Source organism: Phacochoerus africanus, chromosome 2 (genome assembly GCF_016906955.1).
Source record: "Phacochoerus africanus isolate WHEZ1 chromosome 2, ROS_Pafr_v1, whole genome shotgun sequence".
Classification (NCBI taxonomy): Eukaryota; Metazoa; Chordata; class Mammalia; order Artiodactyla; family Suidae; genus Phacochoerus; species Phacochoerus africanus.
Window position 1 is genome coordinate 101166990 of NC_062545.1, and position 17306 is coordinate 101184295.

At 47.3% G+C, this 17306-nt stretch overlaps 1 protein-coding gene across 2 annotated transcripts in view; it reads left to right on the top strand.

The window, feature by feature from the left end:
• Window positions 1–525: 525 nt before the first annotated feature.
• LIPG (lipase G, endothelial type) overlaps window positions 526–17306 on the top strand; it is a 28381-nt gene continuing 11600 nt past the window's right edge. Inside the window, exons 1-6 of one of the 2 annotated variants that reach the window (XM_047764515.1) lie at window positions 526–953; window positions 4382–4563; window positions 6508–6687; window positions 8514–8628; window positions 14359–14580; window positions 16964–17206. In XM_047764515.1, coding sequence (XP_047620471.1) covers window positions 857–953; window positions 4382–4563; window positions 6508–6687; window positions 8514–8628; window positions 14359–14580; window positions 16964–17206 — 1039 coding nt within the window. In that variant the 5' untranslated portion in view covers window positions 526–856. The remainder of the gene's footprint in view (window positions 954–4381; window positions 4564–6507; window positions 6688–8513; window positions 8629–14358; window positions 14581–16963; window positions 17207–17306) is intronic. The other variant, XM_047764525.1, reaches the window with a different exon arrangement.

Genomic DNA, 17306 nt, shown 5'->3' on the forward strand with positions numbered 1-17306 from the left:
CGATCACGACGTCTGCACCTGTCGTGGGCCTCGCAGAGCAGGAAGGCAGGAGGAAAGGGAAAAAAGAAGGACCACAGGGGGACCAGGTGGCTTTCGTCCATCTGGACCCTTGGCCCTGGGCGAGGAGAGATCAGTTCCGGCGCGGGGTTGGCTTTGCGCCTGGGAGAGGATAACCTTCCTTCTCCAGGCGCGGGGGGAGCAGCGGTTTGGGGTAATGATCCCCCTTGGGCAGCAGGGTCGAGGGGAGAATCTAGGGTCCGGGAGTGGACACCAGGAAAAAGTGTGGTGGCAGGAGCCCGGCTGCTGGTGGAGCTGCCTGGGGAGAAAGCAAGGCAGCGCGTGCGGAGAGTCCACGCAGTGGGTGTGTGGCGCTTTCATTCAAACTTTGGGGAGTCTTTGGTTCGGACGTCAGCGAAGGTGTGACCAATCAGAGTCCAGGGACGGGAATAAATTATGCAAATCACCATCTGGCGATGGGTCAGATGACTCCAATACTTTAAAAAACTACCTCGCCGGGCAGCTCGCGCTGTGGCAGCTCGCGCGGTGTGACAGTGGCAAGCCCAGGCTTCCCGGGCGGGAGGCACAGGGAAGGGCAGATCTGGTTCTGGTTCAAGCCCTTTCACACTCACTCCACCACCCCGCTGCTCAGTTTAGCCAAGTTTTCATTTTTCACCTTCTCCACCTTCAGCTGTCTAAGGCCACCACTGTCTGATCCCACTTAGGGTCTTAAGGGCTGGGACTGCTGGAAACTTCGAGAGGTGGTTTTTTTCTTTTTGTTTGTTTGTTTGGTTTGGTTTGTTTTTTTTTTTATCTTCTTAAAAGTCTCATTTTGTGGAAGGGGGTGAGGTGGGGAAGAATGCGAAACTCAATTCCTCTGCTCTGCCTCTGGAGCGTCTATTGCTGTTTTGCGGCGGAAGGCCCCGCACTCCCTGGTCCAGAGGAAAGGTTGCAAGGTAACGTGCACTTATTTTTATTACCACCCCCACAACTTCTTTCCTGCGCCAAATCCCCTCTGTCTCGCCCACCCTTCTTCAGTCTTTCCTCGATCCTGTGCCATCCTTCTTCCTTTCCTCCTGCACTGTCCATTTGGTCTTCCTAATTGGTCTTGCAGTTCACTTGTTCCTCAGCACCTCTGACCAGGGCATCCCCAGCCAGGCATCCAAGAGGCCACAGGCTGGTGGGTGCGCTCTCCAGCGCTCACTCTCGCCCCACCCCCTTGCCGTTATGTGGTTCCCTTATCGGTGCTGTCCAGTCAGCAGAGTTGGCTGCCAGCAGCTATTTCACCTTGTCCTTCTCTTTGAACCTGGGGTTTTTTGGGGTCAAAAGGCTGTTAGAAAGAGCGCTGTCATCTGTTGCCCCTCCTTCTAAATCTCAGCATAGGTGTTTTGAAGGGTAAGGTATTAGGGTAGCTGGCTCTGGTTTGATGAATGCTTACCGGGAGCATTTGGTGAGTAATTTGTGCAGAGAAGCTGCTGGGCTTCTTCCCCAGGGTGCTAGCCTTCCCCCAACGCTCTTTCTAGCCCTTGCTCTTCCTCTTTCTACTTCTTTTCCTAACTGCCAGCTTTTCTTCAGAGTTCTGCATGACAGTCTTTTCTACTGAAGGAAGCCTACCCTGGAGGAGTGAGTGTAGGTCACTCAGCGGGAGTACCAAGTAGTTAAGCAGAGGAGAGTGGGGGAATCCCTGAACCACACCCCGTTATTTCATCTTCTACTATTCTGCTGAGGTTGGGTCAAATGATGTTGATCCATGTCAGCTTATGTGTGTGTGTGTTTGGGGGGATGTAATTTGAATGAATGAAAAAAACTTGCTGCACTTCACATGTTCTTAACTCTAGTGCAGGTGAACAGGGTAGCTCTCCTGCAAAATGCTAACATTCCTTCCAGCTTCTGTGTTCCGCTATTCTGAGTATTTGGTGGGGGGGGGGGAATTTCATTCATTCAAAAACATATTTATTGGAGTTCCCTGGTGGCCCAGTGGGTTAAGGATTGGGCGTTGTCACTGCCGTGGTGCACGTTTGATCCCTGGCCCAGGAACTTCCACATGCTGTGGGTGCTGCCAAAAAAAAAAAAAAAAAAAGAAAGAAAAAAGAAAAAGTATTTATTTGTCAGGTATGCTTCTATGAGTAGGAGATACAGCAGTGAACTGAACAAGTGTAAATCTCTGCCTCCACAGAGCTTACATGTCAGGGGTGGGAAGACAGCCAGTCAACTAATTAAAGTATATAAATAGTGCTTAATGTTGCAGAGAAAAATAAAGCAGAGGAGAAAGGTACAGGGGGCTGGTGGGAGAAGGTGGTGTGGTTTTAATCTGTGGCCAGGCTTCCCTCACTGAGGGAAGTAACTGAGGGAGGTAAGAGAATGAGCCTTGACAAGTCATGAGATCCAGAGGCTGAAGGACTCAGGCTAGAAGTAGTAGTAGGAATGAGCTAGAGAAATGTGAGGTTGGAGAAAGCCAGGTACTAAGGTGAACCTTTTATGTCAGTATGTGCGTTTATCCAGGTCGGTGCCAGGAAGCCAGCAGAATCCCTTTCCTTTTTCCCCTAAACTTCCCATCTGATCTGAGTGGCTCTCTAGGTGGAAATTGGGAGACGTTGACCAGTTGTGTCCACGGTTCAAATTTCTGCCAGTTGGGGCTTTTGTTCCTTACTTTAATGACAAGGTTCTGCTCATGTGTATTGAGGTGCATTTTCTGGAACCTTATCCTTTTTACATCTGTTATCCTCCCCCTTGTCCCCTTCACCACCAACTTCTCCACCACTCTGGTCTCTCTTTCCGTGACTCCATTTGTTTTTTTAACTCCTGGGATGGTCATTTGGTAACTTTTCCCTTGATTTCTGGGTAACAGAGGTCTTTGATTTTTCTAATTTCCTAGCCTGTTATTAAGGGATGGGATCCTGGATGTTTGGAAGAGTGCTAAAGGGGTTCCTTTAAAACCTTCTGACATAGTGTGGTGATGACGATACACCTAATGTTAAAAGGCCATAGGGACCATCAGGGACATTGGCTGCGTTTTGGAGTAGGGTCATCTCCTGTACAGCACTGCATGTACACAATGGATCTGGAAGGAGAAATTTTGCTGCTCTTAGGAGTTTTTTCACGGCTTCAGTAATTTTCTTAACAAACTAGAAGAGTGTCTGGCCCAGGTCTGGTTCTGCAAGGAGCACTGAGGATGCTTGAGGTCTTGGAGTAAGTGCTGGAATCAAGGTGGAAACACTAGGAAAGCCCATTATATAATAGGTCAACAGTTCCTTACCTCCAATTCCAAAATCTGAAATCTTTCAAAATTGAAAAATTTGTTCAGTAATTTATTTGGCAGCAGACCTAGCTTTACATGACCTGAATTCTTGCTCATTTGGCAACAAAAAGTGACCTAAACTGACAAGAGGGTTTTTATAATTTTTTTCCATTGAGTCCAAGTTGTCTTGTATTTCCCTGCAGAAATAGTATTTGTCTGTTTAATGAATGGGGAATACCTCAGACTCTGCTAGGGGTGTTACAAAATACACGGTGTGTATACCGTAATCCTTTTCTAATACCTTAAAGTTCCTGAATTCTACAACAAAACTGGCCCCAAGCATTTGAGGAAAAGAATTGAGGATCCATACTTTGAAAGTAGTAACTTGAGGGAAAGAAGGAGGACCTATTTGGATAGGGAAGAGGAAAGAAAAGCAAGAGAGGAGTTCTTGCTGAGGTGCAACAGGATAAGTGGCATCTCTCTGGAGTGCTTGGACACAGGTTCAATCCCAGGCCTGGCACAGTGGGTTTAGGATCCAGTGTTGTGTCGGTGGCTCAGATCTGATGCCTGGCCTGGAAACTCCATATGCCTCAGGGTGGCCGAAAAGAAAAATAAAGGAAGAAAAACAAGAAATAAAAAGGAAGAAAAAAGAAAAAAAAGCAAGAGAGACATTCTTTCAGATTCTCCGTAATTGCTACTAGTGGCTAAGTGGTACTGTTACTTTTTTTTTTTTTCTTTTTAGTGCCACGCCCATGGCACATGGAAGTTCCCAGGCTAGGGGTCGAATCAGAGCTACAGCTACACCACAGCCACAGCAATGTGGGTCCAAGCTGCATCTGCGACCTACACCCCAGCTCACAGCAGTGTCAGATCCCTGACCTACTGAGCAAGTGCAGGGATCAAACCTGCACCCTCGTGGATACTAGTTGGATTTGTTTCCTCTGAGCCACGATGGGAACTCTGAGCACTCTTAAATATTGATGAAATGTCCCTCTTATAACGTCTTTGCAACTCTTCTGGGAAGGGAGGAAGAAACATTCAGCAGATGTAAAAACTGAAACCCAGAGGGCTTAAGTAATTTGCTGGAGAGTGAACTAGAACTAGACCCCGGATCCCTCATCACTGATGCTCTGTTCTTCCTCCCAGATGAGCCCCACAAACCCAGTGATGTGCCAGCTGCTGCCACCCCCCCTGTGAGATTTAACCTCCGAACCTCTGAGGACCCAGAGCATGAAGGCTGCTACCTTTCCCTTGGCCACAACCAGCTCTTAGAAGACTGTGGCTTCAACGCAACAGCCAAAACCTTCTTCATCATTCATGGATGGACGGTGAGCCCAGGGGAGGGAGTTCCACGGCTTTGCACAAGATCTGGTTTCCTTTGTTTTGGTCAATTGAAAGGAATACTGGTGCTTCCAGATTCGTCTCTCTCTCTCCCTCTTTTCTTGTGGGCTGCTTGTATTTCAGACAGCTGTGAAGAATGTAATGGGCACTTCATGGAGGGGGCAGTCTGGACTCCAGCAGGGTGGTATTTAATGCTGGCACAGAGCGGGCTTTCAGAAAGTGGCTCTCCTGAGGGCAGCAGCTCAGCTCCACTGGCTCTTAAGGAGCCCTCTAATTACACTTAATTACATTGGTCAACCACTGCCTCGCGGGGGCCATCGCTCCATAAGAGCTGAGCTGAACTGAAGCATCTTGACTGGCTTGGAGAGTCTGTGAGGAGCCAGCTGGCCTGGATGCCTGGCCCGGGATGGCTGGCCCTGGTTGGCATGGTGCCCTCCTGTTTGCATAGAGATGGCTCCATTTAAAGGCATTGGGGTCTTTATGTGCCCTAGCTGAGCAGTTCACATTGAAAAGCCCATGACAAACTTCGACAACAAAAAAAGGCTTTAACGCTCAGCCTCAGAAGCTTTGGACCAGCAAGGGATTTAGTCATTCATATAATGGCAGTCTGTAGGAAAATGGCACTATTAAGTGAGCAGGTTTCTGCCTGGGCTAATTGGGAGGGGACATTCCTCCTCTTAATGATGAGAAATTCATATCCGTTACATGCTTCTGGGGTCTTTAGGTCTATCACCAACTGTTGGGGTCAGGCCTGGCAGGGGTGGGTGGGACTGTGTGGTATGTAGGCACCCACCTACCTAATGTAATTGAAGAGATGATTAAGAGTCTGTCCACCCGTCCTCACCCCACAGCCTATGATTAGAATCATGCATTCGAACCTTTTAAAGGCCCCCTGTCAAAATGTAAATACAAACTGCCTGCAACTTACAAATGGGTTGTATTCCAGAAAGTTCTTTTGTAATCTGTTTCGGAACTTGGAACAGCAGTTTCCCATAGAAGCAAGATTGTAAATGGCATTCGGGTTCCCAGGCCAGGCACAGAAAATCTATTTATCTAATAATGTACTTGTGGATGGGTTTACAACTGGACCTAGTCACCAGTTATACTTTGTTTCTGTGGGAAAATGTGTTCCGAGTTCTAATTTGGGATTCCAGGGACAGATCTGATGGCAGAATGATGGCAGAGATGGGTTGTGGGAAGGGGTCATTTGTTAACTCTGCGTTTCCCTAAAATACAACGTCTCCCTGCCTCTCTGAGAGAGAAACTAATTCTCCAGGGCAACCCTTCTCAGTTACCTCTGAATAATGGACCAGGCCACTTACTTCCCTGACTGTGACAGGGACTCAGGCTAACCTCAGACCAGCATCGCCACCAATGTTTATCTCATAGTAGCCCTATTGGTCAGTGGGACAGCAGCAGAGGATACCAGCTCTGAAAGTTTTGAAGGGAAAAAACAGAGGTGTACAAAGCAATGGTAGGAGTTCCCATTGTGGAGCAGTGGAAATGAATCTGACTAGGAACCATGAGGTTGCAGGTTTGATTCCTGACCTCACTCAGTGAGTTGAGGATCTGGCATTGCCATGAACTGTGGTGTAGGTCGCAGACAAGCCTCTGATCTTGTGCTGTTGTGGCTGTGGCGTAGGCCGGCAGGTGTGACTCCAGTTCGACCCGTAGCCTGGGAACCTCCATATGCCTCAGGTGCAGCCCTAAAAACGAAAAAAAAAAAAAAAAAAAGCAATGGCAGACAAACATCTATGCAGTAATCTTGCTTGTGGCTGGCCTCGATCATGTGCAAGTGTTTGATGCCTGGGCAGCCAAAGTGAAGTTTCCATTAGTGGCTGGGGAGAGGGTCATGGAATTGAATTCTGTATTCATTAGGATTTCTGAAACCCAGAAGGAGAATTTTAAAAAAGGTCCCGTTTTCTCTGCAGATGAGCGGCATGTTTGAAAATTGGCTGTACAAACTCGTGTCAGCCCTGCAGACAAGAGAGAAAGGAGCTAATGTTGTGGTGGTGGACTGGCTCCCGCTGGCTCATCAGCTTTATGTAGATGCGGTCAATAACACGAGGAAAGTGGGACACAGCGTCGCAAGGATGCTCGACTGGCTGCAGGTAACGGGATCAACGGGATCAACGGGATCATGCTCTCCTTTTATGAGCTTGACTTTGAACCTGAACCCTCTTAAGAAACAGAGGTCAGACTGTTACAGTGAACTTCAGGGGTCTGAGAATATCATTGAGAGTCAATATTTTTCAACTGAATTAAGTATTGCTTGGAATATTTGGAAGCTTAGACTTTTAGAAAGCTTTCTAATTATTGACACATGTCTGGATTTTTCCTGCTACTTTACTTGCGGGAAGAAAATTTGCCTTCTGGGCTATTACTTGCTGATGCCCTCAGGTTAGGAATGGCCCAGAGCCAGGACCAGCTTTTTTTTTTTTTTTTTTTAATTTGGTCTTTTTAAGGGCTGCACCCATGGCATATGGAAGTTCCCAGGCTAGGCGTTGAGTTGGAGCTGTAAGCCTACAGCCATTACAGTGCCAGATCCGAGCCATGTCTGTGACCTATACCACAGTTCAGAGCAATGCAGTGTCCTGAGCCTGTCCGGTTCGTTACAGCTGAGCCGTGAAGGGGACTCCCCAGATTGTAATCCTAAATACCTACTGAACTCTGCTCTTGCTGCTGAAATGTGGCTGAGCTGAATGTGAGGAGGATTGGGTCAAACAAATGCAGCCTAATGCCGCTAATAAAATACGTGTGGAGGGAGTTCCTGTCCTGGCTCAGTGGTTAACGAATCCAACTAGGAACCATGAGGTTGCGGGTTCGATCCCTGCCCTTGCTCAGTGGGTTAATGATCTGGCGTTGACGTGAGCTGTGGTGTAGGTCGCAGACATGGCTTGGATCCCGAGTTGCTGTGGCTCTGACGTAGGCTGGCAGCTACAGCTCTGATTAGACCCCTAGCCTGGGAACCTCCTATATGCCACGGGAGGGGCCCAAGAAATGGCAAAAAGACCAAAAGAAAAAAAAAATTGTGGAAAACAGACCTTGAGGTCTTAAATTTACTTTTTATATGTTAATGATTTGCCTGAGATCAGTGGACTTAATAAGAGGCAGGGGTACACTGGCAAAGTGACCTCATTATCTGGGCAATTCCAGCATGACTTTCCTTTTATTTTTATTTTATTTTAGCTTTTTTTTGCCTTCAGTGTGCAGTAGTTCTCCAACCAGGGATCGAACCCGAGCCACATCAGTAACTAGAGTGATAGCAGTGACTGCCAAATCCTCAACCCACTGAGCCACCAGAGAACTCCCTGAACTTCCTTTTAAAAGCCCAGGGAATCTGATGAATTCTGGCAGAATTCTCGTTGGATTTCTTAGTCCTCCGCCTAAGTTGTTTTTGTTGAACTTGGGTCCTGAGCCATGGGGTCAAATCTGCAACTCCTTACAACCCCAACCCTCACTGCCAAGTGCCCTATAAAGGTCCAATGCTTCAACTCAGGGCTCCCAAGCAGGCTTGTGGTAAGGAGGGTGGCAGCACCTGGGCCTAGCGGGCAGGCAGGGAGCACGCTGTTGCAAGCTGTGGCTGGCATTTAGTCTCTGGTGAGTCCAGTGGCTTTGACCTCCACGCTGCCACACCTCCCCTCTCCGCCTTGGGTATGGCCAGAAAAAAAACAGAAAGTTCTGCTATGTAGTTTCTGGTCATAACCTCTACCCTGCCCCCAGCACTTGGCATTTGAAATGCCATCAAGTCCTTTTCACCTCTGCTCACCTGGCTATGTCCCATCCGCGTTGCCCTGCCAGCAATGCCAGCCATGCCCCGGCAAGTCTCTGTCCCAGCTCCCACGTATCCTTCCCGACGTGATGGACTTCTTGAATTGTTGGCTCCCCTATGGGCTCAGGACCAAACTCCTAACTCGTACATGTCTGTGACTTCCAGCAGGGGAAGGAGGATTTTTCTCTCGGGAATGTGCACTTGATTGGCTACAGCCTGGGCGCTCACGTGGCTGGGTACGCTGGCAACTTCGTGAAAGGCATGGTGGGCAGAATCACAGGTAAGTCTGCTGCCTCCACTCACAGGACCATGGCCTCCCTCTGTGCTCCAGTCCCCGGGCTTTCCAGAACCAGAGGGATCCCAGAGGGGCAGCATAAGGGAACCAGAGCGGGTCAGCTTTGGAAGAACCCTGCTGAACATCTAGTCCAAGGCTTTTCAAATGTTCTTTTTCATCATGGAGCCCTTTTTTTTCACATTGAACTTGTGCAGGACCCCAGTACATGAAACATGGGGTGTTCTGGTCAAGTCTGAGTGTTTGCAGGTATTGTTAGCTCTGCTGTTTGGCCTTCCCCTACTCTGGGGGGATCTCAGGGTCCCAGAGCACCAGGGAGCACTGTCTAGTCCAGCAGGTGGGGAAACACCCAGGGGCAAACAGCTAAGACTCAAGGGTGGAACTGGGGTGGATCCTGGCCTGCAGGCTTCTGGCGCTCACCTCCAGTCCCTGCCTGTGATGGGCCAGGACCTCAAGGGAAAGGAATGCGTGATGGATTACAGTTTGATTTCTGCCTCTGGTTTTCATCTACCAACACCCTCTTTCCAGTGTTTAGTTGGCATATTAATTAGCAATAATTACCTGTTTATTTTATTTTTTAATTTTAGATTTTTAAAAAAAGTTTTATTGAAGTATATAGTTAATTTACAAGGCTGTGATAATTTCTGCTGTACAACAAAGTGACCCAGTTGTACATATACACAGATAATTACTGATTTAGAATGGGGGGGATAAAATTCAATAGAGTTTTCCACCTTATTGAATTTTTGATATGAGAGTTTGATTTAAATCATTACATCATTTAATGATTGTGAAAAGCGGGAAGGATTCTCTTTTCCATTGTGGGGCCCCTTCAAACGCATGCACAGGCTTCTTCCAGTAGGAAATTGGTGGCAGATTTGTTGCCCTGAACTTTGGTTCTCCTGCCAGCACTCTTTTATTTGTCTCCCGGCTGAGCTTCTCCCTCACCTCCAACATATTAAGGGCCCATCTGGTCACCCCAAAGGAAAGAGGCAATGGTTTCTTTCCTGGCAATGTTTTCATTTTGAAACAGGGCTCCGATAGAAGGGAGTCATTAGCTAAAGAATGACTGAGTTTCAGATTTCAGCAACAAGCTAAAGGGATAGATTTTAAAGATATACACAGGGAGTTCTCATGTGGCTCAGCGGGTTAAGGATCTGACATTGTCACTGAAGTGGCTCGGGTTGCTGCTGTGATGCAAGTTCCATCCCTAGCCTGGGGAAGATAAAAAGATAAAAATATATATACATTTGTGAGGTTTTAGTAGCCCTTTTCCAATCATTATCCCTGGACTTAAGTCTAATGAGCACACACACACACACACACACACACACACACACTCTCTCTCTCTCTCACTCTCCTTTGGATCCAACTGTTTGATTCAGCATAGCTTGAGAGCTTTCCTTTTTTTAAATTAAAAAATTTTATTTTTGGAGTTCCCGTTGTGGCTCAATGGTTAACAAATACGACTAGGAACCATGAGGTTTCAGGTTCAATCCCTGGCCTCACTCAGTGGGTTAAGGATCCGGTGTTGCCGTGAGCTGTGGTGTAGGTCACAGATGCGGCTCGGATCCCACGTTGCTGTGGCTGTGGTGTAGGCCGGCGGCTACAGTCTGATTAGACGCCTAGCCTGGGAACCTCCTATATGCTGCGGGAGGGCCCTAGAAAAGGCAAAAAGACCAAAAAAAAAAATTATTTTTAGTAAAAATTTTACAAAAATAAGCATAATGAATGATCGAACTTATCACTCATGAGTAAGTGACATGGTTTATGATAATTATAATGTCACCTAAAAATCATATCCATTTCAGAAATATACATTATCTAAAACATGCATTAAAACACAGATGTCTGAAGGAGGTAGAAATCATTATATTACTGCTTTTCTTTAAGAAAGTTTTAAAAACTTTTTTTATTATAGCAGATTTGTCCATTTCTGCTATACATCAAAGTGACCGAGTTATATGTTTATATACATTCTTTTTTGAGAGCTTTACTTTTGATTATCAAAACAAAGAGTCCTGAAGTGTCTTAGGGCAGTGTTTGTGTGGCCACATGTGGCTGCTCATTAACCCACGTGACTGCTCATTAACCCATTGCCTTTTGGCCTCAAGCCCCTCTGGGTTCTATTGTCTGGATGCCTCCTCCTAACCCACAACGAGAGAGGCTTGATGTTGCAGATCCCAGGCAGCCGTGCGCACACTGCAGCACACATGAGGCCCCCACCAAAGTGCTGAGCCAGAGTGTCCTTGGCAACAAGGACAAGCTGCAGATCCTCCTTGTCCCTATGTCTAAGTCTGAAATGAGATGGGGCTAGTAGGAGGGTTCCAGTTCTTTCCTCCTGCCTGTCTGGGTGGGAACGGCTGAGATGCAGGCTTCGAGGGCAGAATGCTAATCAGTGCTCTGTGCTGTCTGCATGAGCATCGGCTGGCATGTCCGGAGCACAGCCCCTTCTCTGAGGGCTTTCTCTGTGGATCGGGGGCCCAGGGTGAATGTGACAGGAAGCAGTGGCCTCTGTCCAGTTGCCAGGCAGCACCTCAGAGGGTATTTGGCTGACCTGACACATGCTGCTGTGCATGTCTGATGGGGGAGGCCTGTACCCTTTCCTCTCCCCTCAGACTTCCCATGGGTCTGGGAACCTGGTGGTCCTACTGGTAAGAGGACCAGAGACTGCAGTTTGTGTGGGGTCCTGAGGCTGCTGTGCATAGGAGCAGCAAGTTCTTAGTCTGGGCCTGCAGGGGATACCTGAACCCCAGTCTTGCTTGGATCAGAGACCTGTGGACTGGGGTCTATTAGAGTTTTACCCTTGAAGGCTTCTGAGGGAATTCCATGATGTAGTTAGGAGGAGGTCATGTATTTCTAGTTGAACTTGTGTCTTGTTAGTTATAAACAAATAAGCAAGCAGATGTTTTCATTCATTCAAGAAATAGGAACTGGAATTTCCGCTGTGGTGCAATGGGATCAGCGGCATCTTGGGAGCACTGGGATGCAGGTTTGATCCCCAGCCAGGCACAGTGGATTAAGGATCTGGCATTGCCGAAATTTGAGGCTCAGATCTGTTCACTGGCCCAGGAACTCCATATGCTTCAGGGTGGCAAAAAAAGAAAAAAAAAAGAGGAACTAAATGTGCTCTCTTGGCAGGCTGTGGGCTACCTAACGTCAAATACCCAATGTATGACAGGTACTTTATGCCATCTCTGGGCACAGGGGTCCTTGGGGCTTCCTTTAAAGGTGGGGAGACTAGGACTTATTTACACAGTGAGTAAACAAGGGGCTCAGTATCTCACACCCTGAGTGGCAGAGCTGGGATTCAAACCCAGGTGATGGGATTCCAGAGTCTGCACCTCCCTGCTGCACCATGCTGCTGCTCTCCTGCCAGGAGAGGTGAAGTACCTTGCAGGGCAGCAGGCTCTGTCCTGCTAGGCCGGAAGGCAGAGGATTTCCTGTGTGTATGCGTGTTCACAAGAGTGTATGTATGTGCACACATGTGTGTGCATGCGCTGTTCCATTTGCTGGACAGAACACCTTTGGAGGAGTTTGAATGGAAGAATTGGTCATCCTCCATCTTCTCTTTTTTTGGAGGGCAGCCTTCCCATTCATAGTTAAAAAATGAATTGTGCAACTTTTCCCCAGAGTCCATGGGCCCTGGCTATGTGTCAGGCAGGGTCAGTCTGGGGAGGTGAAGGCTCAGCCTGCCTGCCAGCCAGCCTTTGGAGAAGCCCCGTCAGCTGCCTGCATTCCTCCAGCCCAGCTTGGTTTCCATGGCACTGACCGTCTGGTGGAGACTTTTGTTCAGCAATACAAGAGCCCCTCTCTTATTGGCTGCAAAGCAAAATGTTCCTCTTCTTTCTTTCTTTTTTTTTTTTTCTCCAGGGGACATAGTGAGAGGCAGAGAGAGGCTGCCTGTGTCAATTCTGTGGTCAGACCCTAAAAAGGGTCATCGTGGGCTATTCTGGGAGGCCATCTCTCTTTTGGGTCCCCAGCTAGAGATGAGCCCCCAGGCCACCTGAGCTCCCTTTCTGCCTCTGTCATTCATGCATTTTTCTAAACTTCTCCTGGAAACTATTTAGAGTTTCAATCTCTCTCACTTCTCATGAATAGTGAGTTCCTCCAGTTTACTGTCCACTCTGGACAATAGCTTTGCTTTTGTTTATCCTAAAATGACTTCCTGGTTCCATCGCCCTGGGGTCTGGGGAACACGGTTCTATTATCCATCTCTTGCTTTCCACAACTCCGTTCTTGGTCATACTTCCTCCCTACCTTGGTGTTTCTAGATCTGCATTTCTCAACCTCAGATTTATTCACATTTGGGTCCAGATGATGCTTGTGTGGGAGCTGACCTGTGATTGTAGGATGTTTATCACATCCCTGGCCTCTACTCACTAGATGCTATCAGTGTCTTCTCTCTGTCTTCCTCAATGGTGACAACCAAAAATATCTTTGGATATTGCCAAATGCTCCCCCACCCTGGGGGAGAAACATTCCTTCCAGTTGAGAACCACTGTTCTAGACTAAGCCAGTCTCCATCCTCTGATGCATGTAACCTTTTCTTAACTCTCTCTGCATCCTCTCTCTGTGCCTGTAGAGCAAACAACGAGCTTCTAGGTTGAGATGAAACTGGCTCCCATAATTACTTGGTAGCTTGGTGATGGTAGCTAGTGTTTACATTGATAAGCACTTACTCCATTCATATCTCACATGAACTTTGTGAATTAAGACATTCAGCTTCCATTTTCTAGATGATATTGAAGCCTGGAGAAGTTTTTCAAAATCTGGTCCACAGACCACCTGTTTTTAGGATCACCTGGGAAATAAACCTATATTTCTGGCCTCCACACCTGCCATCAGAATCTCTTGGGTCCTAGAGAATTTGCATTTTATGCTTTGACAACTCCTTTTTGAATGGCTTCACGTGGTGCCCAACCTAAAAGGTGGTGAAAGTGCCTCTTATAGTTGCCACTATCTTCCCACTTCCCTGCCCTGCCCCCTCCCCCAGCACACATACCCACAGGTCACCTGGGGCTAGCATGTCCTTCCACAGTTTTTCATAGCTACCCAGTGGAATCTGAATTTGTAAGAGATCTTCCTGCGTTTCAAATGCAAGAACCAGTGTTCTCTGTGGTGCTGCTTGCCTGGCCAGTACAGAAAGTTCTCAGGCACAAAGGTTATTCCTTGTGGCTGCAAAAGAGAGGAATTCTGGAGGCCTGGAATATGGATGCTCAGAGTGTCTGGGGTACCCCTCTCTCACCATTCCACCCCTGGACCCAATTCATCACTAAATGAAGGGGAAGAATAATTTGTATTTGGACAATACAAATAGCTCAGTTTGAGGAGACTGAGTCTTCCCTGCAGAAGATGCAGGTAGCTTAGTTATCCTGTTGAAATTCTGCTAAAATCAAGGCTGCACGGCGGGCTCTCAGTGGCGGAATAGGTGGGTTGAATGGCTTGGTTTCAGCCAGCCTGAGTTCTTTCTAGAACTGTTCCACTTCTGACAGTGTGTGGTTCCTTGGATCCGTGTATTGGTTGAACCTGGTGACCAGTTTACAAAGTCAGCTGAGTTGCCAGGACCGGTGAAGGCTTCAGAAGAAAACTTAAGTTCCTCTGCGTTAGGATTCACGGGTGGGGGACAGTTTCATTCTGTCCCAGGTGCACACTGAGCTTTCCATCAGGGCTTGGCGCACCTGACACAGCTCGTCTTGGCTCCCCTTCCTGCTGTAGGTCTGGATCCTGCTGGGCCCATGTTTGAAGGGGTGGACATCCACAAGAGGCTGTCCCCTGATGACGCGGACTTTGTGGACGTCCTGCACACCTACACGCGCTCCTTTGGCTTGAGCATCGGGATTCAGATGCCTGTGGGTCACATCGACATCTACCCCAACGGGGGTGACTTCCAGCCGGGCTGTGGACTCAACGACATCTTGGGGTCAATTGCATATGGAAGTGAGTTCCTTATTTTTTGTTTTGGCTCAATTATTACATCTCTTCCTAAATCAACCAGAGCTGTTAGCGCCTGGTACTGAGGACATCCCGATGAAATTATTCCCACTTTCGCCACAGTGGCCCTCCAACACTGTTTATGCTCAAGTGCCCCTTCCTGCAAGCCCATTAACAGCCTTCCCATGGTCTCCACTGTGCTTTCTTATGCTTTGAGGTCACAATTATTATTGACTAACTTCTTTTTATGGTAAAAGAAATACATGTTTGTTGGGAGCAAGCGTTGTAGAATTGCATAAAGTAAAAAGCAAAAATGTCCCCTCACGTCCCATGCCCACTTCTACCTTCACGCTGGAGGTAGCTTACATGAACATTTTGTGTGTATCCGTTCTGTCTTTTTGTTTTGCAAATTCACTTGTGTGTGTGTGTGATATTTTTCAAAGTCACATTGTTCTGCAACTTTTTCACTCCAAACATATTATAATGTATTATGGACATTCTTAGACATCAGAGTTCATAGATCCACCTAAGTTATTCTTTTTTTTTTGGCCACCCTGTGGCATATGGGAGTTCCTGGGCCAGATTCGAGCTGCAGCTGTGACTTACCCCACAGCTTTGGCAACGCTGGATCCTAAACCCATTGTGCTGGGCTGGGGTTTGAGCCTGTGTCCCAATACTCCAGACACACTGGTCCCTTGTGCCACAGTGGGAACTCCCTTCAGTTATTCTTTTTAAAGGTTGTATAATACTGTTTAGCATGGATATACTATAATTTAGTTTTTATAACACTTTTAAAGAAGTAAAGTCAAGATGCTTGCTCCATTCACTTAAAGTCTATCTTTCTGAAAGTCCAAGCCTATTTGCATCAGCCTTGGGCTGAACTGAATTTGCTGCTGAAACTAATGGGCTGGATGTCTTTTGCTCACTGCCTTGCATCGTGGCAGGTTTTCTAAGTCTTGGCTCCTAGGCTCTCTCCACTCTGATGCTCTGCTCTTTGGATGTTCCACTTTGTCCTTCAGTCCTAAGTTGCCCTCTTCCAATGTGCTGATATCCATGTAACCTTGCAGGGCTTGAGGGTCTGTGACATTGGAAGCTTAGCCCTTAGATGATGGCATTTCTTAAAGCTGAAATGTTAAGTGTTAGTGAGGAGGTGGTAGGGGGGGCTTTGCCAAATTTTTCTTAAGGTCCCAGGATTTACTGGCACTATTGGCTTTAGCCTCTGGTTGCAAGAAATAATGATGTACTATGAATCAAAAAAATCCAAAAGATGCTCCTAACTGCAACTAACTGACTGCAGGATGCAGAGAAAATAACTTCACCTATAAGGACATTTGGGTTATAATCTATCATAGAAAGGACTGGACTAGAATGAGGTTGACAAACATTTTCTTAGAGTCAGCTAATCAGTATTTTAGGCTTTGCAAACCATATGGCCCTAGCACAGAGGCAACTGGAGACAATAGTAAATGAATGAGTGTGGCTGTGGTCCAATAAAGCTGTAGAAAAATGGGGCCAGCGTGCAAGCTATAGCTTGCTGAGCCTTGGCCTAGATGGTGTTTAGTGTCTGATCCATTTCCAGCATTTCATGACTGCATAACGCAATTGTGTAGTGACTCTTACACACAACTGATCTCTCTCACCCTGTTTAGTGCTTGTCTTGTGCATTCTCTTGCTCTTAATTATTGTGTGCATATTAGTGCTGTCTTCCCACCTGGAGGACAGGCAGTTTGGTAGCAGGACTGTCCTTCAGTTCTTTTTTTTTTTTTTTTGCTTTTAAGGCCACACTCGCAATATATGAAAGTTCTCAGGCTAGGGGTTGAATTGGAGCCACAGCTGCCGGCCTGCGCTACTACCACAGGAACTTGGGTTCCAAGCTGCATCTGCGACTTACACTGCAGCTCATGGCAACGCTGGATCCCTGACCCACTGAGTGAGTACAGGGACCAAACCCACATCCTCATGGATCCTAGTAGGATTTGTTTCTGAGGCGCCACAATGGGAACTCTGTGGCCTTCAATTCTAACAAGAGCACATCACGAGACGTGTATTAATAACAACACAAACAAGCATACTAACGGTAACATGAAAAGTGCTCATTGCTCTGACCTCTGTGGCACAATGGGCTCAGCAGTGTCTGGGGAGCACTGGGTTACAGGTTAGATCCCTGGCCCAGCACAGTGGGTTAGGGATCTGGCATTGCCACAGCTGGTTTAGGTCAAAACTGCAGCTTGGACCTAATCCCTGGCCTGGGAACTCCATGTGTCATGGGGTGGCCAAAAAAAAAAGAAGTGCATGTTACAGATGAATTATGTACAGGGCTTACTGATCATGTGGGTGGACCCCACGAAGCAGCTCATCCTAACCATCTCCAACTCCGCCTCCCCTGCAGCAATCACAGAGGTGATGAAGTGTGAGCATGAGAGGGCAGTGCATCTCTTTGTTGATTCCCTGGTTAATCAGGACAAGCCAAGCTTCGCGTTCCAGTGCACGGACTCTAACCGCTTCAAAAAGGGGATCTGTCTCAGTTGCCGGAAGAACCGTTGTAATAGTATTGGCTACAATGCCAAGAGAACAAGGAATAAGAGGAACAGCAAAATGTACCTGAAAACCCGGGCGGGCATGCCTTTCAAAGGTAACCTCAGTCCCTGCCCTCATTGCCCTCAGGAAAGACCTTTGCCTTTTTCCTCCTTCTAAATACCACATTGTCCAACAGGGCATATCCCACAGTTAAA